The sequence below is a fragment of the Pleurodeles waltl genome, chromosome 2_1, assembly GCF_031143425.1.
Source record: "Pleurodeles waltl isolate 20211129_DDA chromosome 2_1, aPleWal1.hap1.20221129, whole genome shotgun sequence".
Classification (NCBI taxonomy): Eukaryota; Metazoa; Chordata; class Amphibia; order Caudata; family Salamandridae; genus Pleurodeles; species Pleurodeles waltl.
The window spans coordinates 41096214-41123759 of record NC_090438.1 but is presented as its reverse complement, the minus strand read 5'-3'; the positions used below and the strand labels follow the sequence as shown (position 1 = coordinate 41123759).

The 27546-nt window shown below is 46.1% G+C and overlaps 1 protein-coding gene across 1 annotated transcript in view; it reads right to left on the bottom strand.

The window, feature by feature from the left end:
- Positions 1-2313: 2313 nt before the first annotated feature.
- LOC138260930 (uro-adherence factor A-like) overlaps positions 2314-27546 on the bottom strand; it is a 312276-nt gene continuing 287043 nt past the window's right edge. The window contains exon 10 of the mRNA XM_069209459.1: positions 2314-2916. Coding sequence (XP_069065560.1) covers positions 2888-2916 — 29 coding nt within the window. The 3' untranslated portion in view covers positions 2314-2887. The remainder of the gene's footprint in view (positions 2917-27546) is intronic.

The following is a 27546-nucleotide window of genomic DNA, read 5'->3' as shown; positions in this document are numbered from 1 at the left end:
AAGAATGAGACTGAGTGCAGCCTCCAATGTAACTCCTTGAACCTCCATCAGTCTGCAAGAGAGAAGGGGCCAATAAGAAAGGTTCGAGGCTCTCCGTACTTTGGAAGTACTGACATTGCAGATGGGTGAGGGCAATGCAGGAGACGCTAGGACGAGAACAAGCACTTATTTTACCCGCGATTGTGAGAGGGGCTCGTGAATACTTCATTTTTACTGTGCTTTCCCCATATTTTTGCTCCGGGAAGCTGGAACGCTGACCTTTGCATTGGACATGGCCTGCTAATCACTGTGGTGCTTAGACAGCGGTTTTTATTTGCAAATTGACCAAATTAACCTAAAAAACCAAATTATATTGTGCAGAGATGCTGCACAGACCAGATACATTGGAGCAAACACTTTCCTTCACCCCAAAACTATAAGATAAAACACAAGTTTAGATTACGTTTTCATAAAAACCAAACCTGCTGCAGAGTATATTTACAATATGTAAATTGGCGTTAAAATTTAAATCTGTAACATTCAATAGGAAACTATCAAAACCAAATTTGCAGCATATAGGTTAGATTCTTATTACCAAACCCTCTCCCAGTTTCAGAATATGACATACACCCTGCTTGAATTCCGTTAAGTGCATTATAAAGGCATAGACATTTCTGTCTGCAATTGCATATTCTGAACAGCTCGGCCTGCCACCTGATACTTCCAGGGACGAGCCACACAATGGCAGGAAAGAAAGATGAAATGAAAGAGCTGCCCAAGGGTCACTACAGACCTCTCTAGCATTCTTCCGATACCAAATATGCTTCTGAGACTCGCCGGACACAGATGCGACAAGAGGCCTGTGCCCTGTTGTGGCACAAGGAAGGAAACGTCCTTTGAAAGTTAGCCACTCTATTTGGTAGACCCACTTTGGAGTTCAGGATAGGAGAAGGGTACACAGCTGAGGACTGGAGTTTTCATATTGTTTTTGGCAACGTTAGGATTTTGTTTGCCACAAAAGAATTTCAGGATACCTAATGCATCAAACTGCTGAAAACCAGGGAAAGCAAGACATTTTTAAAGGGTTGGATAGATCCTCATCAATATTGCACCTGTCTTCCCTATCAAGTAGGGCATTTTGATCACACCAAGGAGAAACCCTTCTTGGGACTTCAGGGTACAAAGGACAACCCTTACTGCCTCTGCGCTGAAAAGTTACTGCCTGCAAGACAAATCTCTGCATTCTGGACATCTGTGTGTGTATTTTTCATCTCAAGTATGTTTCATCTGCCAATCCTCAGAGCTACAGGGGTCAAACTCTGGCAGCCCCAGTGGAACTTTATACTTTGCTGAATCTTGGAGATACTACATGTCCCAAAAACAGAGGCAGTGAATGCCAACTTCTTTGGAATGATTCCACTGGACCAATTGGCAATGGTTATTCACTTAGGGACAGGAAAGCAGAGCTATGATAGGCCCTCTGCAACTAGAAGGACTAGAAGAGCTTGTCCTGGGGCAGTTCTTTAGCCACATAAAAGAAAGACTTTCCAACAACACTAAGCTCTTTTCCAAATTCTTTTTAGTGGCATTACATTTGTTTTCTTGTAACTTTTGATCATCATATCAAATCAATGGTGTCTCGTGATATTTTTCTTATTAAATGTTTGTCTCTAACAGATTGTACCTTTTAAGTTCATTTAAGACATTTCCTCTGAGGAAGGTGTTGTGGCTATTGCCATTATACCAAGGGTGAGCCAGGAATTCCTGCCAGAAGTCACTGTTCCTTTGATGCTGAGACTGGTGGGACCTCCTAGGAGATCAGCCACTGTCCACATCATGAATGTGGCCTCTCACTGCTGCAGCTCCACACTTCTGTTCCCTCCTTGAAGCATCTCTCTGCAGAGGAAGGAACACCTCTCTAGCGTAACAGTAAAGACAGAACTGAGAGATGGTGCCCGTACTGATGAAAAGGCATTAATTGAGGAGACTGTCAATCTGGGTCTGTGAAACCTAACAAAGAAAAAAACACTGGGTTCACAAAACTACCAGAGCAGCGTTCGAAAAACTCCTTTTCTGTTTAGTATAGTTGTGAACTCAACAAGGAGATGTGTTTTAGGATCAGGGTTGTATACGTAAGTTGGTTGGGGAAGATCCAAAGTGAGGGAAGAGTCTAAGTTTGTTTGCTTCTCGGCTACTGGTTGTCCTTGCATTCGAAAAGGGTGAATACGTTTGGAACAAAAAACCTGCCCTCATTCAAAGGTCTGACTTGTATTTTGGCACCTTCATGAGTGGGGTCCGGAAAATGATTGGAAAGCACTAGTGAGAATAATTGTGACACTTTTATTTCAATTTCCATCAATAAATTTGTGTAATATAAATATACTTACTCAACTATGGTAAGAAATTGTTAAGTACTGTGTACAAGAAACAGGTAAAATATACATATATATAAAATATATCTAGACAGACAAAGACAGACAACATGTGCAGATCCGATTGAAAGGTGTAAATTGGGAGCCCCACATGCTGTCCACATGGCCTCCACAGTCACCATGTTTGTAGCGAAAGATGGGCGCCCCACGGAGACGCCATGTCCTGACAAGGGGCACCCAGAAATTAGCCTGGCTGTGCACGAGGTCTGTGCAATGGAACCTCATTCACCGGCAGCCTCCTCTTTAAGACCCCAACTCTGGTCTATGTGCATCAGGGGCGAGTGCTTAGTGTTCAATAAATATACAGAAATCTTTAAACCGCTTCAACTTCTAGTAGCCCCCGGTCTCTTTTTTCAAATACTGCTGTGCTCATGCCATAAAAACGTATCCGGTTAAGCAAAGTCCAGCACCGGGATTTCTCTGGAACCTGGGATAATTCCACATTCATCACGAGCGGGGAATCCTCCAAGTGACATTCACCTAAGAGGGTCTTCGTCACAACCACCTGAAGGCAAAAAAGGAGGCATTAGAATAAGCAGGTGCAAGATAAAGTCACAGGCAGGATACGGTTGGTGATTTTGGTCAATCGTCCCACTACAACAGTTCACAAGTTAGTGATATTTTTAATGTGGATGATTCCCAGACCCAAGACATTCCCATCACTTGGCTCTAATCTTCAAAAGACTACTTCAGCTCACCTATTCAGGCAGTGGAGGCCCTTCCACCCTACTCCTCTCAACCACGGCAAGAGTGAAGTCCTTGCTGCCTCGCCTTGACCAATGTCCGTCTCTTCCCTCTTGGATTCCCTGATGTTCCTCACCTCAGAAGAAACTCTTTAGGATTCTATTTCTCTAACCACTTCACTTCTATTTTTTTAAACTTCTTGTTTAATTCTATAAGCGATCCACAAAATGGGGTCATACTTGCTGCTAAGGTCATCACCCTGTACCTAGTCTTCTGACCTGAGCTACTGCTCTACTCTTGCTCCAGGTCTCCTGGTCTAGTCTCTTGGTGCACGCTGATCTAGAGTCCATTTTATTCTTCTGTTCCTCCTTTTCTATCAGCTCAACACAGTTCAATGGCCCAGAGCTCGCTCCCAGTCTGTGCTCCCCTTCTCAGTGCCTACCTAGGTCCCACCACACTGTCTTCAAGTGTCTCCTTGGTCTTTGCACACCATGTTTTCACTTCTTACTGTTTACACTCGCCTGTGTGACTTTCACTCTTCCTGAAAAAGCATGTTCTCCAGCTAGAGAGCAGGGCAGTGCTTAATTTGAGCTGGTGGTTGCCAGGAACTTTTTTGTCGACATCCAACTTTCACCCAGAGCAAGAGAGAAAAACCTCAGAGGAAAGGATGAGGAAAGCAGTGCTGAAGGGAGGAAAGCAGGTTAGAAAAACCTGAGTGTGAGATGTAGGGGACGGATGAAAGAGGCATGAACTGGAATCGAGACTAGACTGCCTTAGTATTCTGCGCCCCGATATTCATAGGGCTGATTGCTGGCTTCTGAGCACAGCTTTGGGCACCGACACTTATTTTACAAATTAATCACTGGAGCAGGGTTCCTAAGTTGGACAACACATAGGAGCAGAAAGGGGAAAAGGGCCAGGGGGTGGATTTAGGTCTGGCATAGGACTGAGTAACAGGAGGAGCCAGGCCAGGGCAGGACAGGGTGGCAAGGAGAGAAGATGTGCTAAATACTTACCATGTGGATGTCAGCGGTGACTATAGCAGGCAAGCTCTTGGGGGCTGCTTTCTACGGGAAGTACTTTTGGGGCTCATGAGGCCTCTGCCGGGCAGCTAGGTAGAGGCATTTTACAAGTCTGGCCAAAAGAGCAAAGGTCAGCCAGATGGACATGGAAACTGTTGGAACGCATGCAAAGTGTTTTTTGACTAGATATTTAAAGGTGGGCTTGTGTTCTGCTTTTTAAACTGCATGTTGTAGTGGTTTTCTGGAACCTTTTAAGTGTTTGCATTCTTGGGCAGTAGGAAGGCAAGAGGGATTTAAGTTACAGAGGTTAGACTGCAAGAAGATGCTTGTAAACTGTGGCTGCAGAGGTCTAAGACAGATCAGCGAATTAAGGGTAGTGTTGCAGGGTGGTGTCAAAGACTTGTGGTGGGGTGGGGGGAGGGATTTGTGCCTGGTGGGGGCTTGGGAGGAAGTTACTAAAGTTAGGGATGGTTGACAGGAGAAGGGTTTTAGCTAGCTGGACGGCAGCAGGTTGACAGTGTTTCATTTGTTAGGAAGGGATACAGAAGTGTCGCCCACCTCAGGGAGAGAGGCTAGCAATTTTGAGACACATTCTTGTCAAACATACGCAGCCACGAAAGCACGCAAGCTGCGATTATCACTGGACACTATAAAGAGACTGGGCAGCTGGTCCTCCGACTGTTGCATTAGATACATGAGGTTTTGGATGATGATGTGAATTGTTGGTAACTGATTCGTAGATATTTTCTGTTCTTTGACTACCTGGCAGAACAGTCGTGCGCGATATTTATAACATTGATTATTGGTCATTAATCCATACGATGGCCTGTTCGTAGTCTTCTGGTCAGTTACTTGGTGATCCCTGCTTTGAGGGTGTTCCTGTAGCCCAACTTTCTGGTGTCGATGGTGGGAGTGACTGTTTTTCAGGTGTTGCTTTGGAGCCTTTTGAAGATCTTCCTCAGCATCTTCAGGGTGTGGAAGCAGGATGCAGTGACAGCGCTGACTCGTGCAGTCATGCCCAGTTTCCGGTGAATGATGATGATCCGAGGTTCCTGGCGTGGGTATTATGTGTTCATCGTGTTATTGAAGGAGATGCTTGAGCGACGGCCAAAACAAAATGTTTGTGGGGGTGAGGATTGTTGCAACTGTTTTGAGCGTCAGCCTCTTGTTTTTTCTTCTGTTAAGTTGGATTCAGCTGGTGAGGGGGCGGGTGCAAGGATCGGTCAGGACAACACCTATGGGGTTTTCCTGGTTGGCAAGGAATCTCAGGCCTGAGGCACTACACCAGAAGGATTGGGTGCTCCAGGGAAGATGTTTGCAGGTATGGCGCATGAAGGCAATGCATAGTCCGGTTTGAAAGGAAAGTGGTTGGAGAGAAAGCAGGTTGGGAGTGGATGTTTGTGGTGGTGATATTGGGGAGTTAATAATTTGGGGGAGGTTTAAGGATTGGGGGATACGTGGCTTCAGGTCTGTTCCAATAAAGTGCCCTTTCTCTCGCCAGTTGTTGTCCTGGTTCTTTGTGTATCATTTTGCCTGATTTTTGGATGCAGCTTCAATGGGGCAGGACGGTTTCATCTGCCAGAGACTGGTGCAGTTTTCAAACCTGGAGTAGTAATTTCATAAATCTCTGGATTTCTGAATGTTACACAGAAAGCCATGTATATTTTATGCAGCTCTAACAATGTAATAACAGTGTGATAAATACATCATCCTCTATATCATAAACCCACCAAAAAAGTGGTGTGGTCTGAGATTTCTTGGGATACTCGTGATTTTGCATTCCAGCTGGGTCCTCTGTATGTTCAGACTGAACACGCCATTCCTCACTCTCCTTGTGCCCAAATCCTATTTCCTTTAGTATGCTCCCAAACACGGAGCACGCTCTGTTGTTAAGGTTCCGCATAAAGGAACTAGGCGAAACCTATTAGTCACAATGTTCATACTTAGTAAGAGCTGTGGGGTCAGCCCGTTCACATATTTATGTTTTGGTCCATCTCATTTGCCTGCTCCTTATACCATGGCTTTCCTTCCTCTTTCTGTGTTTGTCCTTCACCCAAGCATCGCTTCTTTACCATCCTCTTGGTTGGATGAGTGTTGTAATTAAGGATAGATCGTTTGTAGGTTAGATGTAGGTTTATTCAGCTTAGTTACAGGTAACGTCCCACCAGGAGCAGCATCCTTGCTGCTAAGCCCACTCTCACCATCTGAGCATTCACACCACCCAGGCACCCAGCAACATTCCGTGACCTCACACACACAGTGGCTGAGAGCAGCAGGAAAAACTTGTAACTAAGGAGAGAACGCATATCAACAATTCAAGTCACAACAATGACTTACATGCTTTCGCCACTTGCATTGAGGCAACTTTTTTTTCTTTTTCTCCACTACCTGAGTGCACGTGTTATCCTGCTCTTTGCTCGTATGTTACTTCCCCTCAAACAACCCCTTCCAAGAGCACTAAATGGCGCTCCTTCCTACCTCACCCAGCTGTATTTTGGCTTTCATTGTATTTTCTTCTCTTCCTCCCTCAAGTGCTTCCGTGGCTCCCCGTTCTCTGATCCCCACTACGTTGACTTCTCCCCTCCGCCAGCTCATCTATTGTTCCCACATCACTTCTACTGTAGTTTTTCTGTTTTAAAGATTTTTTTTTTTTTTTTAAATGTTTGAAGGTGCAACTTGCAACCGGGCTGCTCTTTTTTTCCTCCAAACGTGCATTCATGCACATTTAAATATTAAATTATTATTTTTATTATTATTCCCTCTAAGATTAGCACCCGTCATCTAGCAACAGTAATAAAAAAAAAATGGCAGTTGCGCCATACTGTAAGCACTCACATGTACTGGCAGAAAACATTAGCAAAGTCAACAGCTACGTACTAACAGCCAAAAGACGTGTCCTATTGGCTTTGCTAGTGATCGATTGTTCTTTACTCTGGTTTGTACTCATTTCTGTGTCTTCTGTAGAAATATCTTATCTTCCTGTTGGAAAATGGCCTCCCTAAAGGATCAACCCAAACCTTTTACCTTCCTCCTCCTTTTTCTGACCTCCTTTTTGCTGGTTTTAGGATACTGCGCACGTAACCACTGCTGTCCAGTGCTAAAGTGCATATGCTCACTCCCCTAAACATGGTAACATTGGTTCCAACCCAATTGGCATATTGAATGTGCCTGTGTGTCCCTAGTAAAGTGCACTACATGTGCCCAGGGCCTGTAAATTAGATGCTACTAGTGGGTCTGCAGCACTGATTGTGCCACCCACATAAGTAGCCCCTTAACCATGTCTCAGGCCTGCTATTACAAAGCCTGTGTGTGCAGTTTCACTGCCACTTAGATTTGGTATTTAACACTACTTGCCAAGCCTTAAACTCCCCTTTTTCTAAATAGAAGTCACCCCTAAGGTAGGCCCTAGGTAACCCGTAGGGCAGGGTGCTATGTAGGTAAAAGGAAGGACATGTACTTGTGTGTTTTACATGTCCTGGTAGTGAAAAACTCAAATTCATTTTCTAATACTGCGAGGCCTGCTCCTCTCAGACTAGCATTAGATCTGCCCTCATATAAGTGGTAGATTCTGATCTGGAAGGAGTGGCCTTGTCATGTTTGGTATTGCCAGAATGGTAATAGAAAATCCTGCTTACTGGTGAAGTTGGGTTTAAGAAAGTGGGCATTTCTCTGCACTTACTGCCATCTGTACCATATAACCTGTCTCCAATCCACGTCTGGTCTGTGCTGGTTGACAGCTCCCCCTGTACATTCCACCCAGACAACAATAAACACAGGTCACTCAGTCACATATGCATTGATCTGCAAACTGAATGGGTCTTCCTGGGCTGGAAGGGTGGAGGGGCTCACACTTAAATTTCAAAGGCCAGTGGCCTGCCCTCACACAAAGGACTGATAAACCCCCACAGGGATCCTGGCAGACAGGACTGGGCTGAAAGGGGAACTTGTGCTCTTCAAAACCACTCTTTGAAGTTTTCCCCACTTCAAAGGCATTTTTGGGTATATAAACTGGGTCTCTGACCCCACCAAATCAGACACTTCTGGACCTACACCTTCACTCTGTCAGATGAACTACCTGGCTGCCCAAAGGACTCATCTGGACTGCTTTGCCGAGAAGGAGTCCTGCCCTGCTTGTTGCCCTGCTGGCCTTTGACTCTACTGGTAGGACTCTGCCTTCCTCCTGAAGTGCTCTCCAAGGGCTTGAATTGAACTTGTTTCCTGTTTCTGAAGTATCAGGGCCAACAAAGACTTCACACCTCTTCAAGAAAATCCTTGTGTGTCGAAAATCGACGCAAAGCCTGCATTGCGGCTGATAAATCACCGCACCGCAGACCAGAAAAACGCAGCACTGACTTTCCGAATGGAAACTCAACGCATTATTCTGCATCCAGTCATACTATGGGGACTACACCACTGAGCCCTTATTTCAGGAAAGTACCATAGGAATGGGCCCTACAATCAAGCCTGGGCACCGATGGGCCCCCAAAATCTTGCAGGTTTCTCACAGCACATGCTTCTCAACCTGCTACTATCCTACAGCAAAACATAATACACCCATAGTCCTCAAGAGAAACCAGTTAACCATTTTAAAACTTCATGGTATAAAACAGTACACTGGTGCATTATTTATTCACAGCAGCAAACACCAATTGTGCATATAAGTAAAACGTGTCTATAGGATCCTGCGTGACATTCAGGTGAAAAAGGAGCACCCTGACACCAGCTACGTGAGGCCTATCTCAGTGTCCCTTACAGCTTGTGCCTGCACAAACTTGTAAGCGGATCAGTTACAATGCGCCCTGAGAAAGACCAAGGTTAGGTCAAAACTTTGTCGGAGCTGGCCTTTGCTCAGTGAGCACCCTGAGGGAAACCAAATTGGGCATCCCTCCATCCTCTAATTGTCTATGTATTTAAAATTTGGAAGGAGTACAAGGAAGGCTAGGGGGCACAATTAAGAAGCCCAATACAAAAATAACCACGAAACAGACAATGGCACCAGCAGCCTCCAGAAAAACTGTTAAAACACATTTTTCTTTGTACCTAAGTGTAGGGAGACAGCTGCAGAAACATCCAGCATCCCTTTGGAGGTTGGCGCACTGGGCCTGGGCCCAGCACACACACGCTAAAATCCAGCCCTGTCTCCAGTGAACCACTGCACAAGAACCAACATCGCAGGAGGACACCTTTGTGTTCTGCAAACTCAGCAGTAGAAGGACTAAAGAGAAGCTATGGCGTGCAGCCAGTGTGGCTGGATTTCCTTCGAGTTTTCAGCAACAAATGGGCAGAATTTGTTAGATTTGTGCTGCAGTGGGCTTGTTTTAGTTTCAGATTTTATTTGGGCATTAATTGAGTGAGTGAAGTAATGGGAATTGGGCACATCTCGCCTGGTACAAGCTGTAGGTTAGCCATATCAGCATTTAAAGAAGGTCTTTTTACTTGCAATTATTTATCAATGTTTTCTGGAAAAAGTGGTCTGGGACAGTACAGACAGGTGGGACTCGGTTTATGGCCATCAACGAACACTGATTGGTTCAGCCCTGGTATAGGTTCCGCTGCAATCCCGCAGTCTGGTGTGAGAAAGGCAGTGTTATCATAGTATGGCCACCTATGTGAAGTCCTGAGGGCATTTGGTGGGAGTGTAGGGCTTACAGGAGTAGTTTTAAAAAAAAGTATATATATATATATAGCACTAAATAGACCCGAAGATGTTGGAGTGCTTTACATGAGCATCAGTTACATTACACAAGGACACAGATTTTTTTAGGCACGGGAGATTAAGTGATTTACCAAGAATCACAGGATATTGAGCTGACGCCGAGACTCGAACCTGGTTTTCCAGTTCTGAAGTGGGCTGCTATGGCTGTGACTCCACATCCTGAAGAGGATGAATTAATGTGCATTTTATTAAGCTGACATGTATAACTATCCATGAGGTGTACACCTTCGTAAAGAGCTACACTAGTCTTTCTGGTTACTTCGGAGTGCTAGGGAAGCTACAAAGCAAAGGAGAGTCTCGGATGGGTGAGGAGCACGCCCCACCTGTTGCTCTTTAATTTACCCTAGGTGTTGTGAATTCAGGGGCAGTTCTGATTTTTCTGGCCTCGTCTGCAGGGGCTGTAGTTCCCCTCTGCCCGAGGCCTCAGCCCTGGCCCACAGACCTCACAACTTTGGGTCTTGTTTGATGGCTGCATCAGAGATGCGGTTTGCCAGTTGCCGGGTCTGCAAGGTATGGGGGTGGTCGGGAGCTTGGAAGTGGGGGTCGGTCACCCTAATAAGCCACGTGCCTGGTACAGAGAATTGACATGTTATTTTTGGGTCTCCTGGCAGCCTGCGTCGGCGGCTCCGCTATGGTGAAGGAGCGTCACCTCCTCCACCAGCAGCAACAACTGTAAAACTTGAAAAATAAAACAATAATAAACCATGGTTATTATTGTTTTATTTTTCAAGGGGGCAGGGCCATGGGGGATGACAGGCAGAAAGGGGGAGTGGTGGCACACCCCTCAGTGCACGTTTGTGTGGCCACACACACATGCGCACTGAGCTCTCTCCAACCAGAGCTGCGTTGCCAAGTTGGAGACAGCAGGCACAGGCTCCCAAGTCTGTCTCGGAACGCAAAGTGTGGGCGCTCAAGCCAATCCTAACGCTGCTCTCACGTATGCATGAGAGCAGCATTAGGATTGTCCGCGGGGCGTTATGGGAGTCTGTGCCTTGTGGAGACAGAAGAGCAGCGATATGGAGGGATTCAGGTAACTTAATTTTGTTTAAATGTTTTTGTTTGTTTTGTATCCAAACATCCCCCCGGCCCCTAATCCCTCCTTTCCTGGCCGCCACTTTACCTCGCCACCACCCGCGACTGCTGGTGGCCGGTGTAGCGCATCCAAGGCTGGTTTCAACAGGTCACACACCCTGGCGAGAATAGTGTAAATCAACGGTTCTTAACCTTTTGACTGTGGACCCCACTTAATCACTACTGGAAGCCGGAACCCCCACTGAATCATTATTGGAAGCCAGGGACCCCCCCACTGAGTAATTACTGGCAGCCAGGGACCCCGGCCTAAATATCTGCAATATTTTGAACCACAAATCAATACAGAAAAAAACAGAAACAAGCCTTCATCAAACAAATATTCAGATAATTAAACATTTTAATTAATTTACAAACACATCTAAAACAAATCTAAATTTTAATGGAAAGGTTGGAGCTTTTCTGAATTCAGTTGTGGCCACGCATTGTCCACACTATATTCTGTTCATGCACTTGCTCTGCTCTCACAAATCAATCTGAGAACACAAACTTAGCTTTTAGGCTCCAATTTTAAATTCCATTACATTTACAGAATATTTTTTCAATGTTCAACTGTACATTTTGCTTCTTTATTTATATACACTTTATTATTCTGTTAATATTTCATTTTCTAAGCAGCTGCGGACCCCCGGAGTAGGCTTCGCAGACCCCCCAGGGGACCCCGGACCCCAGGTTGAGAACCACTGGTGTAAACAATGTAACACTAGTGTAAGTGGCTCTTCACAAGGACTCTCGCTCGCTCCACCCGCCGATCAGGTCTTCAAAGGAGAGACAGGTTGCGGGCGGGTCTCCTTGACCTCTGCGTCGACTTTGGAAACTAATCAAAAGTCCCCCAGGGTTCCCAACTGTCTGCGTAGAAAGATTCCTCTTCCGCTCATGGTATTGTCAATACTCCTTCCACAAGCACAAGCCAAACTTTCATGGTAGGCTATGTGGCCTAGGGGCTAATGCAACCATGTACCATCTGGAGGCGGGTGCGAATTCCGGCCTCGTCCAGACAAATCTCCATGTGCTGGAAAAAAGAACATATAACTAGTCCATGTCTGCTGTGAAGCGCTCATGTCCTTGGTTGGGCAAGGTTTGCATTATGTAAAAATGCTCAAAATAAAACATGGATTTTGCCTATGAACCAAACTCTAATGCTCTAATCACATCCTCCAAGAAATAAGCACAAAGCCTTAACCTTTGATGGCAGAAAGATTCCACGCTAGTGGCAGATTGTAGTTTGGAACTGAGAAATCTGGAATCAGTCCCAGCTTACCTGCTTGACTAAATTGTGTGATCCTAGGCAAATACGTTATTTCACTGAGTATACTTTTTGTTTATTAGCACCTATAGGAGCACTTTCAGATACTCAAATGGTCTTGTGTTTGATTTTATAGCATACAAAGCTGTTCCATCAGTATTAAGATTCTAGGAAACTTCTAATATATGCATGACAGCTGACTTGCCACTAGTAGAATTGTCCTCAGGGCAGGAATGTTTTTCAGTTCAAGTTTAAAGACTACCACTTTAAATACCTTTTAAATGGTTTGCTGTACTTAGGTGAAACACAGTGTTAAAGAAACACATATTGTTGGCTCTTGAAGACAGTTTATCCTGTTCCACCCCAGGTGTCTCCAACCAGTCAATCACAAGCTCCCAGTAGCTCCCAAGCACCTTCAGAGTAGCTTGTGGCCTGGAGTTCCTTTGTAACTAAGCACAGGGTCAGATTTTCCTTTTAAACGTAAGGGAAGGCTGTTCTGATTTCACATTATCTTCAGGATGCAGACAGAAGGCCTGATGAGCATTGCTGAGTCAGATGTATGACCCAGGCACAGAGGCCGGGAACTGATGCACTGAGGCATTAACTCTTAAATAAAGGTCCCTGTGGACTCAATATTGGAGCCTGAGAACAAAAGGATGTTCCTGAATGCTTTTAAATGGGAGAGAATTAAAATGAAAAGGTTACCTTAATGAATAGTTCTTCACTATATTTTTTTTCCTATTTCAAAGTGTCACATTTACAAGCAGCAGGCCTTTTGCCCCCATTGGCCAGTAGACACTGGGCCATATTTATAACTTAAAACTACAGTCATTTAAAAAAATATTTTTATCTATTTATTTAAATGGGAGAAAGTTAAAGTGGAGAAAAATATTTCTATGAAACATTAAGTGAAGCATGTTTCTTCACTTAAACTTCTTACCATTTAAACAAATGACTATCTTTCAGTTATAAATATGGACCCTGTCTACAGACCACTGGGAGTAGGACACCGGGTGTTTGTAAATGTGATACTTGGAAATGGAAGAACATTTAAATGATGAACTTCATGGAATCCATGTGAACAAAGATAACTTCAGTTTAATTTTCTCCCATCTTAAAGTGTCACCTCTACACATGGCAGGCATTTTCCTCCCAGTGGCTGGTAGAAACGGTGCCATATTTATAACTGAAAAATACAACTATTATTGTATGCAGGAGAAATTTAAAGTGTAGAAATATGTTCCATACTATGAACATTTTTGCAGAACATTTTCTGCCCTTTAAAGTTCTCTCGTTTAAAAAATTGTTGTAGGTTTGTATTAAAAAATATGGGGAAAGGTATGTCCCGTGCCAGAACTACATACAACACAGGCTCTCGGTCACTCCTACATATATTTCACAGTTATATGCACATATTCATACATCCCCAAAGACCACGCTCTCACTGACAAACATGGCAGCCCCATCACAGTGCCCCTAGTGAAAGTATTTTGTTCAAACCAAAGTATCTGGTCCTATGGACATTTGGTTTGAAATTAATTAAGCTAAGTATGGGGCTGTCTAGTAACAATGCGAGCTGCTTAGCCTTCAGTAGCTCAACTGTGACGTTCACTAATCGGAGGTAGCTCTTGCAGCACAAAAGGTTGGCGACCCTTGCTCTAACCTAACGCAACACTTTGTTACATAATTTTCATGGCACATATTTTCAGAATTTGACTTGTGCACAAGCTCTTGGAGCCAGAGACAACTCTTGACTCAGCTAGGCTCACCCACCTCTCAACTTTTCACAAATCTTAATACCATTCAATCAGATGTGCCTCTACCTTTGACATGGTCTGATCATTTTGCACTCCTCTGCTCGCTTATAATAAATCCTCAGACATATTGTAGGGTTAAACAGTCTGCTTCCTATAGCAGAAACTGGACAAAAGTAGACATTCCTAAATGAAAAATGGTGTTAGAGGAGACCACTTATGTATTATGTAACTTTGTAGAGTTTGATGCACACAAGATAAATAGTTGCTTAAGATCTTCTGTGGATATTATGGTACCAGCTACTATTAAGAGACATCGTAGATCCTTACCCCGGCACCATGGTTCACAGACTTTTTGTATAATGAGAAGAAATTTTCCAAACAACTAGAGAGAATTTGGCGTAAATCTTACTGTCAAAGCGAGAAGTTAGGTATAAGAATGCTTTCCGGACATATCAAAAGAACTGTTGTAAAGTGAAAGGTCATTTCACAGAGAAAATTACTCACTCAAAATTGCTGTAAGACTTAAGTGGTGAGGTCGCTTGCAGACTCGTCCAAACCATCTCCAACGATCTCATTGTCCCAGATTAGGCGTGATGAAATTGCTGACTTTGTTGTTAAAAAAAGTTGATGACACTAAAGGCACCGTCTCCACCGCAGCGGAAGTTAATGAACCAATAGGTGCTCCTAAAGTAAAGTCCATTTTGGGAAACTTTGAGCCTTTGGGGCCTATCGTCTGTTAGGTGATTTTTTTTTTTTTTTATTTTTTTTTTTTTTTAAATCAGCCTAAAAATCGGGCTCCCCGCTGGATTTCTGCCCCCCAGATATTTTGGGGAGGCTTTCTCAAAATGTAGAGCAGATTCTCCCTGTATTGAATCAGTCACTATTAAACAGGGTAGTTCCTAATAGATGGAGAACAGCGTTAGTCACCCCTCTTTTGAAAAAGCCTAAAGCAGGCCCTCTAGTATGGTCTAATTATAGGCCAATATCTCTTACCTGTATTTTGGAAATTGTTAGAAAAACATATGAACCTGCAAACAACAAGTCATGCCGAACAGAATGATCTGCTTCACTGCTCTCAGTCGGGCTTTTGTGCTGGTCATAGCAAGGAATCAGCGCTTCTAGGGGTTACAGATTATCCAAGGCACGAATCAGACGAAGGCGGGGCGGCCGCACTTCTTTTATTATACCAGAGGTGCAGCATTTGACACCGTTAATCATAATACTCTCCCCAGGAGACTTGAGGAATTGGGTATACAGGGCAAGGCTCTAGCCTGGATTAAATCCTTCTTGGAGAACAGCTTTTTTCAAGTATCTACCAATCAACGTAGGTCAAAGCTCAATGCGCTTACGTCGGGTGAGCCCCAGGGCTCTATCTTGAGCCCTCTACTTTTCAATCTTTATGGAGGACCACTGGCTGATATTGTGGAGCGCTTCGGCCTTACCCTTTTTCATATGCGGACGATACGCAGATTGTGTTATCCCGGCCATCCAAGGATAATCCGACTGCTGCTGGCTAACCCTCGTCTCCTGCAAGTCTGAGATTGGAGGACTACTAACTCCTTGAAGTTGAATGGAGATAAGACGGAGGTTCATTTAGTGGGTAATTCATCTATCTCATGTGGCTTGCATTCGTAGCCTAAGTCCATGGGTGCCCCTCGTCATCCTGTCCCCTTTGTGAAAAACCTGGGAGTCTTGTTGGATCAGGAGCAGACTATGAAGCAACAGATCATAAAGGTGGCAGCCACCTCTTTTGGGCTTTGAAATGACTTAAGAAATTACTCTACAGTATCCCGTTCACGGCTCAGCGCACCGTAGTACAAGCCTTAGTTATGTCTAGGCTCGACTACGGGAATGTTCTATATCTAGGGGTGACTAATGCCTTACTTAAACGCCTTAAAATTGTACGAAATGCTGCTGCACGCCCTGCAGATTTGCCATCCTCCGTTCACCAGCTCCACCAGCCTGTAAAAGTCTTTCCACTGGCTGCCCATTGAACGTTAGGTGCATTTTAAGGCTTTCTGCACAAATGTTTGTATAATACTGCACCTGATTATGTGAGATTTTTAGTTACCGGTTATGCGCCAAGGCGTACTCTTAGGTCACGCCATCAGAATTTGTCTGTAAGCCCCAGAATAAGCAAAGCCCACCAACAAGGTAGGTCCTTCCTTTGTGGGACCTCAACTCTGGAATGGTCTCCCAAAAACCTTGAAAGAATATAACTTTTAGCATTCCAGAAGTTGCTGAAAACGTGCCTGTTCCAACAGGCAGGTTTATAAACCTCTGTTCTTGAAGGTGCTGGGTACACTGCTATCTATAACTCTTGTTAGAGCTGGGAAACCTTGTTGGTAGCTATGTGCTTTAAAAGTTATGCAATCAAACAATGAAGATGAGGGAAATATATTAATATCAGAAATGACACTCTTAAAACTGTTTCAAGGCACCATAAATGGAAGGGCAACAGTCCGCAGACTCGATGGCTAGCCTGCCGCAGAAAGTACAGCATGGGCAAGCCCCAGGAGAGTGAGGCTGAGGCAAACACAGCAGTCACAGCCAGGCTGTATAAATTCAAAAACAAACAAGCTCATGATCAACTCTATAAAAGTCATTAGAGCAGCCCGCCCCAGTCCAGCGGCACCAGAGATCACCCCAGCTGCAGCTTGCGACAGTGCTGTACACTCCTGGCTTTGCTGACTTGATGCTCTGTGCACAGAGTTCAGAAGTTAAAAGTTGCATCACAGACACTGTTCTCACCAGCTGTTGCTAAAGTTGCCCTAAGTGGGAAGGGTATGCCCAGACGTGGGTCCCGTGCTCACTGTGCCACTGGAATCAAGCTAGCCTGGCTGAAGAAGGATGATACTGGTCCCAGGATGCTTGTTTCCGGTCCAGGGAGGACCTGGCAGTTCGGGCTGGACTGTTCCCATGAGGAACAGGGTCAAGACTGATTTTTATATGGCTGGGTCCAAACTGGGGTGGCATGGTGAGCAAAAGAACAATGGATTAAACCCAGATATGTGACTGGGGGTGAGTGTTTGCATTGTCAGCACTCCGTCCATCATCCTTTTGTGTTGCTAAAACTGCTCTCACCAGGCCTGATGTAAAACAAGTATAGTGCGACTATCGCAGCTGAAAACTAAGTAGACAGACCGCTGTGTGATGCAGTTCTCAGCTGAGTGTAACACAGGGCATGCAGATCATGACCGAGCGCCCCGTCAAGCAAATCTTTATTAGCATTAGCAACTTAATGGAGAAACCTGTCACTCAGGCGCTTACTTCTTGCAAGGCTCAGGCAAGCTCAGCCGGTGGCAGCTGGTGGGCAGTCTTGGCCGCAATGACTTGGACTCCGCATTAGACTGGCTCAGCTGCAGTATTCCCTGGGCTGCTGAGGAACCACTCATGGGGTCGGGTCTGGTGGATGATCTCAGACCCACCAAACAGGTGCAGTGCGAGCAACGGCGACAACCGCACTGCCACTGCAGCCGCAGCCTAAACTTTAACGAATGATCTCATGAACTGCCACCCGCTCACTCCACAGGCGGCAGGACAGACCCGCCTATTAAAGTGTCTCTCCCATGCCCCGACCTCAGTGGCGCTGTCTAGGTAGTAGCTACTGGGCAACCCACTGCTGACGTCAGTGAATGTAATGCCGCGCTGCTGTGTCAGGTGTTACACTCCAGCAGAGTGGCGGACAGAGCTGCGAGCAGCTGAGCCAGCCCAGTTAGTCTGCTGGGAGTAGCACGCACCGCGCGTTGCAGCAGCTTTCAGTCAGTGCGGTGCATTACAGCAGCGCTCCAGCTCGATAGCTGAGGAGATGCTATAATGTGCAACTCTGCATTTCAGTGCAAGGATTCGGACCACCACACTGAAAAGCGTTAGTCTGACGCCTGATGCGTAGTATTTGGCAGGGCTGCTGTGTGAGTGTGTAAAGCGTGCCTGGATACTACGAGCACTGAACAGTTTTGCCACCAGTGTGTGCTGTGCTCTTTCACGTGTGCTTTTGCAGTGTCACTAGAGCACATGCATGTAGTGCATTAATCTAAAGTTACACTACATGTGCTTTTTATCTTTGTCATTTTATTTTCTCATCTTCTGTTGGTTAATTTTGTCTTTATTTTACTTTAAATGACAGAATTTATTAGAAATTTGCAAAACAAGAGTATACTATGACTTTTACAGAAAGGAATCTATAGAGATGGATGTTTGGATGACGAATTAGTGTGAACAATTCACAAACCTCAGACAGATCATGGCCCTGATGAAAGCTAGGGACCCCGTTTGTGGGAATTACATGTCATAAACGTGTTGACCTGTATCATGCAGGAGGAAAACGCTCCTAGGAATCCAATTTTAACTACCTTCTTGGTTCTATGGCATTAAAGTAGTTTCCTTGGGAAACCTTTGGAGGCTTTTAGTCTGATATTCAGAATCTCACACGATCACCATCCTCAGTGAAAGTACTCTCTAACAGAGGGAGCCCATTTGTCACTATAATCATTTCTGATGAACAAGGTAGCCCGATAATCAAGCATGACACCTAGGTTGTTGTATGAGGGCTCGCCTAACTTTTTGAAATATGTTTAACTTCTCTTGAACATGTGCAGGATAGACAAGGTATCCCATATGGCACAGATAATGTCCTTTGGTACACTTTTCATTTGGTCGAGATTTTTTGTTATTGTATGTTCATATTTACGGGGTTGGTGCAACCATCGATGACCCTCTCCCTCTTGCCCTCCTCCACTGAGTTATTTTGCGATTCACCAGCAGTAGTCATTATGCAAGGGCACTCGCACAAGGCTGCAGGCTTAGATGTACAAGTTACTTGTCTTCGGTAAACTCATTCTGGTAGAGACAATCTAAACACAGATTCCTCATCTTCTGAATATTCCTCAAGTGTCAGACTGGATCTGGAAACATTTGAGCGGTATGTCTGCACACCGGTAGCTGGTGCTGTGTTGCTCCAGAAATGAAATGTGGGGCCTATATAGGCACCAATCTCTTGCACTGATATCATTTGCTTTCAAGGCTCTGGGTGATGGTCTAACATGGAACGGCATCATAACTCTACAAGAAGGATGCTCATGTCCACAGAACCAGTTTGTTTGAGAAGGGATGTACGCAGATTGACAGAACCTGAAGCTCACATACTCGCTGTACTGATGTTATGGCAACATGGAACACTTGAGGGTAAAGGGCAGGTGTGAGTGGCTCAAAGGGAGTACACATCAAATAAGTGAGGAGCAAGTTAAGGTCTCACTTTGGCATGACAAAGGGAGGAAACAAGTGTTGAGGCCTTTCAAAACATGCATCACAACCGGGTGTTAAACAATGGGAGCAGATTCTGCAACCATAAGAAGGCTGAAAGAGCTGAAAGGTACACTTAAACTGTGCCCAAAGGAACGCCTTGGCGGGCAAGAGACAAAAGAAACAAATCAAACAACTTGGCCTAGAGTGGGACAACCTGGCATGGGCAGCACGAAGCCACAAACTTGTCCCAATGACAGGCGTCTGATCTTAGTTCTGATCTACAGAACTGGGGGCAAAGGTGGTATCAGCAGGAAGGCATATGTACAAGTCCAGAGTTCCACTCTAGGCGAAATCATCTCCCAGCGAAAGATGGCGTGGAAATTACAACGCGGAGAGCCCAGACATTGCACATTCTTGCTGGTGGCAAACAGATCCAGTCAAAGTTTTTCCATTTGCAGAAGTGACATTGTGTCACTTCTGGGTGTAACTGACACTCATGACCTGCTAACTGTAGATGGCTAAGTTCAGCCACATTGGTGGTCAAAGATTCTGCCAGGTGGTTCACCACTAGGAAAATCACTTGATGGTTCAGGTATTTCCAGAGGCGAAAGTTCCTCACGGCACAGAGCCCAGGACTCCACTCTACCCTGTTAAAATATCACATGGTAGTGGTATCCACAAGCACCTGTTCCAACCTTCTCTTGAGGGACCAAAGAAAGGCTACCCATGCAAAGCGGATGGCCTATAGCTTTATGAGATTGATTTGGAGCCTAGATTCCGCCAGAGACATCTGGATCACCTCTCCCAGGTGCACCCCCAATGTAGAAGTGGACATAAATTTATCAGTCACCACTGTCGGGTTGGGAAGGGAGAGGGGTCTGCTGCCCTATCATGGCCCAGTAACCACCACTGGAGATCTTCTCTAGTCTCCCCCTAAACCTGGACATACGCAAATAGATCCCCTTGACGCTGGGCTCAGTGGGACTTCAGATTGCACTGCAGAGACCACATATGCCACTTGACCAGCAGGATGCAATCGTTCTCCGCATCCTTAAAGTCGACTTCATTGAGATCCAGGGAAGAGGGTGAAAGATCGGGCATAGCCTGAGTATCCTAGACTCTCCTTTCTTGGGAAAAAGCAGAAAACCAAACTGCGTCCAGGATGGCCCTGATGAAGGGGAGTGTTTAAAATGGAGTCAGATGTGACTTTGGCACGTTGATAGTGAACCACAAAGGTGACAGCAGATTCGCCGTAGCCTGGAGGTAGCTGACAACTGCCTGGCGTGAGCCTGCCTTCAAAAGACGTTGTCAAAGTAGAGGAAGACTGGGACCTCTGACTTCCAAAGAGGTGCTGCCAAAACCGCAGTCACTTTTATGAACACCTGGGGGCACTGATGAGACCAAAGGGGAGCACAGAGAACTGGTAATGCTTTTGTCCGACCTCAAATACTGCTGATTGGCCAGTAGGATGAGAATATGTAAATAGGCATCCTGCAGATACAATGCCATCCAATCGCCAGGGTCGAGGGTAGACCAGACCTGGGCCAGGGTGAGCATCTTGAATTTGTCCCACCAGAGGAAGGCATTAAGGGGGTGCAGATCTAAAATAGAATGAGGGTCTCTGCCATTCTTTGGCACCAGGAAATAGTGGGAGCAACAACCATGACATTTCAGGTTGCAGGCACCCTCTCGTTAGTCACTTTGGACAGACGGGCTTGCACTTCCTGCCTGAAACGGACATATGTTCCTCCATCAGGCATTCCAGGGGTGGTGGAAGGTATGGTGGAGTGGTCAAGAAGGGTAAGGCATATCTCTTGTATCTGAATTTATGGTCTGCTAACCTGGTAAAAACCCTTGTATCCTGCCGCAAAACAGGTGGCTGAGCTCCACTAAGGGCATGCTAAAAGAGTTTGGCAGGTGGAGCCACGGATTTTAGGGGGGGGGGGGGGGGGGAGAGAATGACTGGCACTGTGTCCCTGACTATGGGGACGTGAGTGTTACAGCCTCAGCCACAAAAAGGCTGGGAACCTTTTGGAGGTGGGAGCAGCTTTCTGTAAGGGGTAAACCTGCCAAACCCACAAAAGGAACGGAAGAGCTGATGCAGGATTTATGAAAGAGCCCGTAGACCACACAACCAACATTGTATCACAAAGAATTGGTGGAGACTCACTTGTGGAGGTGTGAAGACCTAGTAGGGGGTGCCACTATTGGGAAGCAGGGGGGCCGAGGAACCACATGGTGGCGAGCCTATCCACCCCCACCCCCCAATGAATGCTATAAGTAGGACCTTCTTGCAGACTGAATTGGCATCAGCCAGTGGGGGCCTGAACAATTAGAATGTCCAATATTTGTCACTTCAGAGAAACAGACAAGATAGTGCTGCATGGAGAGAAGCACCCTTGATGAGTGGAAGGAGTGAGGGTACAGGAAACCGACTGCAGATGGGAAAGAATGGTCTGTCTAAAGCCTGTCAAACCCTCCCCAGCGATGGGTATCTCCAAATGGAGCGATGGAAGGCTGCAACTGTAAACCAAGCGCTTGAAGCACACACAATGACCATTATTACAGACAATAAGGCAACCTTGGAATCTAAAATCCACACAGCGTCCTAGGAGGTAAACCTACTCCGAACAGACCATAGAGTCTAGTGGACAGATTCTCAGAAGTGGAATCCACCCTTGCACAGGTCTGACTCACAGTGACTGAGGAAGCAACCCAAATAATACAATTGGAAAAGTTTGTAGCCAACCTCACGGAAAAGAAAATGGATGACGTGGAGGGTCGATCCCACCGCAATAATGTGAGAATAGTAGGTATCCCAGAGAAACCAGAAGGCCCTAGCCTGGAATTGCGCCTAGAGTCCTGGTTGTCAACAGCAGTGCTGAGAATCAAAATCTTGAAATGGTTAGAAGTGGAACAGGGCGCACAGAGTCCTCGGGAGACAATCGCCCTCCAGTGTCCCCCAAGGACTATAGTAGCCAGACTGCCGAACTCGTGAGGTAGGGATACTATCCTGCTAGCAGCATGAACACAGGGACTATGGGAAGTAGAAGATGCAACTAAGTATAGGCAACTAAGTATCTACCTGCACGATACTTTTATAGAGCAGCACCAAAGCAAAGCTTTCTAGGGAGTTAAAAAATAAATAAATAAAAAATAACACCTGAGAACATTGGACCTTCGCTATCCCTTTCTCTTCCCCACCAAGCTTCACATAATATCTCAGGGGGAGGCACATTTATTCCCAACAACGAAGGAGGTCTGGGACTGGCTGGAAAGACATGGCTACCAGATCATTGAGGTCAATAACTCGACACAAAGGACTGGTAAAAGCATAGGAACCACCACAACGAAAAATGTCAGCCACGATTGTCCCCAGTAAAGCACCAGGCAGAGATGGAAAGAGCCAAAGTGGTGGTGGAAATCCAACGAGCCCTGGAAATTACCAACAGATGGGATACATTGGCAGAGGAGACAGAGGGATCCTGCAAAGATAACTCAGACTGGGAGGAAGATGACATGACTGCCCCGGTGGTCACTCCAATGACAGCTGAGATTATTTGATACTGGCCTTGTGAACAACAGGAGAATGGGCCTGGGGGGTGCCTCAACACACACCATGGAGGGGATAGATAACAAATGCTAATTATTACTCACGGGCAGCTTCTCCCCTTTACGTGATAACCATATCAAAATGGAACACAACACTCAACAATGTTGATATTACATAAATTTGGTCAGTTAGGGCCACAGACATACCATTTGTTGGGGTAGTGGTCAGTTCGAAGACCGCAGCATGGTAAGATGGGGTGGGGAGGGAGTTGAGACAGAGTTACACAGGTAGTAGGGGTACAGGGAACAGGCAAGGGAACACAACCCAGAGGGAAAGATACACACAAAACACACAAAGGGAGGGCCAGAAATAGCCAATGTAAGGACACAGGCTTTTAAGATAGTAACATGGAATGTTCAGATTGGGGAGCCAAGTTAAACAAAGCCTGGTTACCAAAGCTCTGATGAGATATGCAGCAGATGGGGTGTTTTTGCAAGAAACGCAACTCAAGGGCGCTAACTGTAGTTTCAGGGACAGGTAGAAGTACACAGTGGCCAGTCAACCTGGCTATACCTCCGGTTCAGCAGCAGCTGGGATGCTTGCTCCTAGAACTGCCACAAGCCACAACCATTCTGGGTGCAGACTTCAACATGACACTGCACCCACAAATGGACAGATCCCATGTCATAGGCACGTAGCCCACTGTCAGGGAAAATACATAGCTCAGCACAAGCCCTGGGACTGAGCGACATTTGGAGATACCTGCACAAGACTTGAAAAAGGTACTCATTATTCGGGAGCAGACAACTCCTCCAGGATAGATTACTTCTTTACGTCACAGGCAACGCTACATAGAGTGCCAGATGCTGCATAGAAAGCAAAGGGTACTGCAGACCACTCACCTCTAGGCATAACCACACAAAAAAGGGGAACGTGGATAGAGAATGGCAGCATAGAGACTCGTGAATAGATCCGTGGTGGAACACTTTGGAAAGGTAACACAACACTATTTTAAAGAGAATGCTCTCACAGACAGACGCTATAACAAGCAGGGAAGCATATAAGGCCACATTAAGGGGGGTGATTATACGTGATGAAACAGGGGAAAACAGAGAACCCAACGATGCCTAACACTGGAAAAAGAGATAACTGACCTTGAAAGCACATGGGTCTAGCAACCCTCAGATGAAATGCGGACCCGTGTCCACCTTAAGAGAGAAGAGTATCGTACAGTGGCCACCGATGAAGTAAAAACAACCCAGGTAAAACAAATTTGACTATACAAGGAGGGTGACAAGGCAGAGAAACTCCTGGTGTGGCTTCATACTAGAAGAATTGAACAGGAGACTCGTCAGGGACATTATTGCCCCAGATGGCTCAAGAACAGTGGGTAGCAAAGACAGCGACTGGTGTGGCCAAATATTTGCAGGGTTTCTAGGCTACAAATTTGACACTACCTGGGAGGCTCTACAGGCCTTTGTCCAGGACTAGGCAGACGACTAGATAGGGATAAAACCTGGGAATTAGGGGAGGACCGGGCATAGGAGGAAATACTCCTAGCCCTTACACAGATTCACTCTGGGAAAACTTTGGGCCCAAATGGGTTACTGGCAGAATTTTTCAAAAGAATGGCAAGCAAGGTAGGAACTCAACTGCATGAGATGTATTTGGAGGCAAGAACTCCCAAGGGACTTAAGCACTGTGACAATTGTTCTTGTCCCAAAGGAGGGTAAGCGCAGAGATAGATGAGGCTCGTACCAGCCAACATGGCTCCTAAATGTGGACACCAAAATAATGGCCAAATCATTAGCACACAGACTTTGGGGATTGAGCCCTCATCTGGTCAATCCTCATCAGAACGGCTTCATACTCCAACAATCGACTAGGCTAACTCTGATGCTTTTACAATAATATAACAGCAGCAAAGGGGCTCAGGATACAGGGCGGTGGCCTCTCAGGATGCCCACAAAGCATTTGATGCAGAGTGGCTCTTCATTTTCGTTATCATGGAGAAAATGGGAGTTGAACTCAAATTCTTGAAATGTGTCAAGCTCCTTTACACAAATCCTAGAGCTAGAATTAAAGTAAATGGGATCCTATTCAAAAAGGTTCCTATCCGCAGGGGCACAAGACAAGATTGCGCCAGTCATCGATGCTGTTAACATTGACAGTGCAGATGCGCAGGTGTGGGGCAGGCTGTTAGAAATGGGGATTCTGGTTGGCTTGGATGTGCACCTCCGCCAGGTAGAACCCACCCACTCTAGTCAGGGCGAGTAAGTTACACACCAAAGATAACCTGTGCTCACCACCGTTAGCTTGGCACAGAGCAGTCAGGCTTATGCCCAGAGGTCATGTGTAAAGTGTTTGCGCAACACACTCACACCAGCGACACAAATACATCACAAAAGAGACTCCACACGGGGTTATATAGATCAATCATTGGGTCACACAATATTAATCACAAGTACTGTGTAGACATAGCTTTTTAGGCAAAATAAATCACAGATATATATATATATATATATATATAAATATATATATCTGTCTCAGTGGGCCAGAACATTATGAGAGAGACAGAGAGAGAGACACAGAGAGACAGAGTGTGTGTGGCAAACCAACATGATCTATGAATACTGTGCACATGATGTAAATGTGGCAGTCATACTCCTTGTCCTCCTACGAAGAAATACTCTTAAGAAATGTAGTAGGCTGCAGAAGCACCCGCGCATCTACTACATGTAATGCAGAACTTAGCACTTGTGCTACAGGGTGAACCCCCCCCCCCGACATCATAATCAGCGCCCCTGTTCAATACTGAGGAGTCCCCGCGCTGTGCCCCCAGTAAGGAGAGGACACTGCATCCCTCGCGTGGGCAGCTGCCAGGTGAGGCAGATGGGTGACTATCCTCATCGGGGGCGAAGGTGAGGCACGCACACAGTAGTGGAGGTTGGAATACCCCTCCTTGGGGCTTCCACATGTAAGTACTTCACAGGGGTTGCTGTCCCCAGCATATGGTGCAGCGGCTCGCACCCAGGCAGCTCTTCTCGCCGAGTCACTCCCGTGAAGGAGTCCCCCGTGCACTGCCTAGATCCTTGGGCACACGGGGGCATTGGGCAATGTCACTTTCCAGCAGGGCGTCCCTCAGCCTGCAGAGTGCACTGCCCGGGGGTGAAGGGGGGATGAATACAATCCGCTGGGGGTGCACCCTATGACCATTACCAGGGCATCCCTCAGCCTGCAGAGTGCACTGCCCAGGGGTGAAGGGGGGGGGGGGGGGGGTTATTATAATGCGCTGGGGGTGCACCCTATGACCATTACCAGGGCCTCCCTCGGCCTGCAGAGTGCACTGCCTGGGGTGAATAAAATGCACTGGGGGTGCATCCTATGACCATTACCAGGGCCTCCCTCTGCCTGCAGAGTGCACTGCCCGGGGGTGAAGGGAGGAGGGATGAATACAATGCGCTGGGGGTGCACCCTATGACCATTACCAGGGGAACACTCACCAGGGGCTGTCCCAAAAGACGATTTGTGGAGGAAAGTAAAGTGTTCCCAGGCGCTAGTGACGCACCTGACGTGAAGTGTACAATATTCACTCCACGCTGATGGTGGAGCTGTAGGGGCTGGAACTAGGAGTCCATGGACAAATCTGGAGCAGCGCTCAGCGCGCGCTGTGAAGCATTAACGCACTCCTCATACCTAGAGAGTCAGCAGACAAAATAGTACTCAGAAGGAATCTTTTAGGGCCCCCAAGATTACTCAGTGAACAGGTGGGGCAAACCAGCAAGCCCCTTGAGAGCAGAGGGCCCAGGGTAGATAGGCAGGCCAGCGCACAACAAAGGTAAGTGTTTCTCCTGGCAGTAGCTCAGGGGTGTGGGGGATGGCACATTTGGCAGGGTAACAAGCAGAAAACCAATCCAGCCAAGTCCTTTGTGCCACCCAGCAGATACCAGGCTGCAGGGCAACAGGAGAGCAGTCCAGATGAATCCTTTGTGCAGTGCAGCAGTCTTTTCCAGCAGAATTGTGGTCCCAATTCCAAAGTTGCTCTAAAAATCATGGGGCAAGAACCCCTGTACTTACACTCGAGGTGTCCAGCTTCTAGAAGGTGGGAGAAGTTTCCAGCTAGATCTGACCAGTTCCAAGAATTTCCCTTCTCTGGCTCCAGGCACCAGTACTGGATAAACGAGCCCTTTGTGTGAGGGCAGGACACAGCCTATTGTAGTGTAAAATCTGAATTACCCTCCCTGATTGATGTGTCTGGAGGGTATGCACAAAGTGGAGCTGCCACTCTCCCCAAGAAGCAAAGCACCAGAGTTCTAACCAGAGAGAAATGCCCACTTTCTAAAAGTGGCATTTCTAAAATAGTAATGTAAAATCCACTTATACCAGTAAGCAAGATTCTCACTACCATGTCAAACATAAACATGCCCATACTACTCTTCACAGATCAGAAATGACCACATAGACATATATAAAGGAATTCCCAATGCTAAACTATGAAAGGAGCAGCACTCACAGCAGTGAAAAACAAAATAGGTTGTTTGTCACTACTAGTACATGTAACAAAACTATATGTCCTACCTTTTACATACACATCACCCTGCCCATAGGGCTATCTAGGGTCTACCTCAGGGGTGACTTCGGTGTAGTAAAATGGGAGTTTAAGCCTTGGCAAGGAGCTTGACTTGCCAAGTCAATGTGGCAGTAAACTGCGCATGCAGGCAATGCACTGGCAGACCTGAGACAAGTTGGAAAGGCTACTTTTGTGGGTGGCGCAATCTGCGCTGCAGGCCCACTAGTAGCATTCAATTAACAAGCCCTGCATAT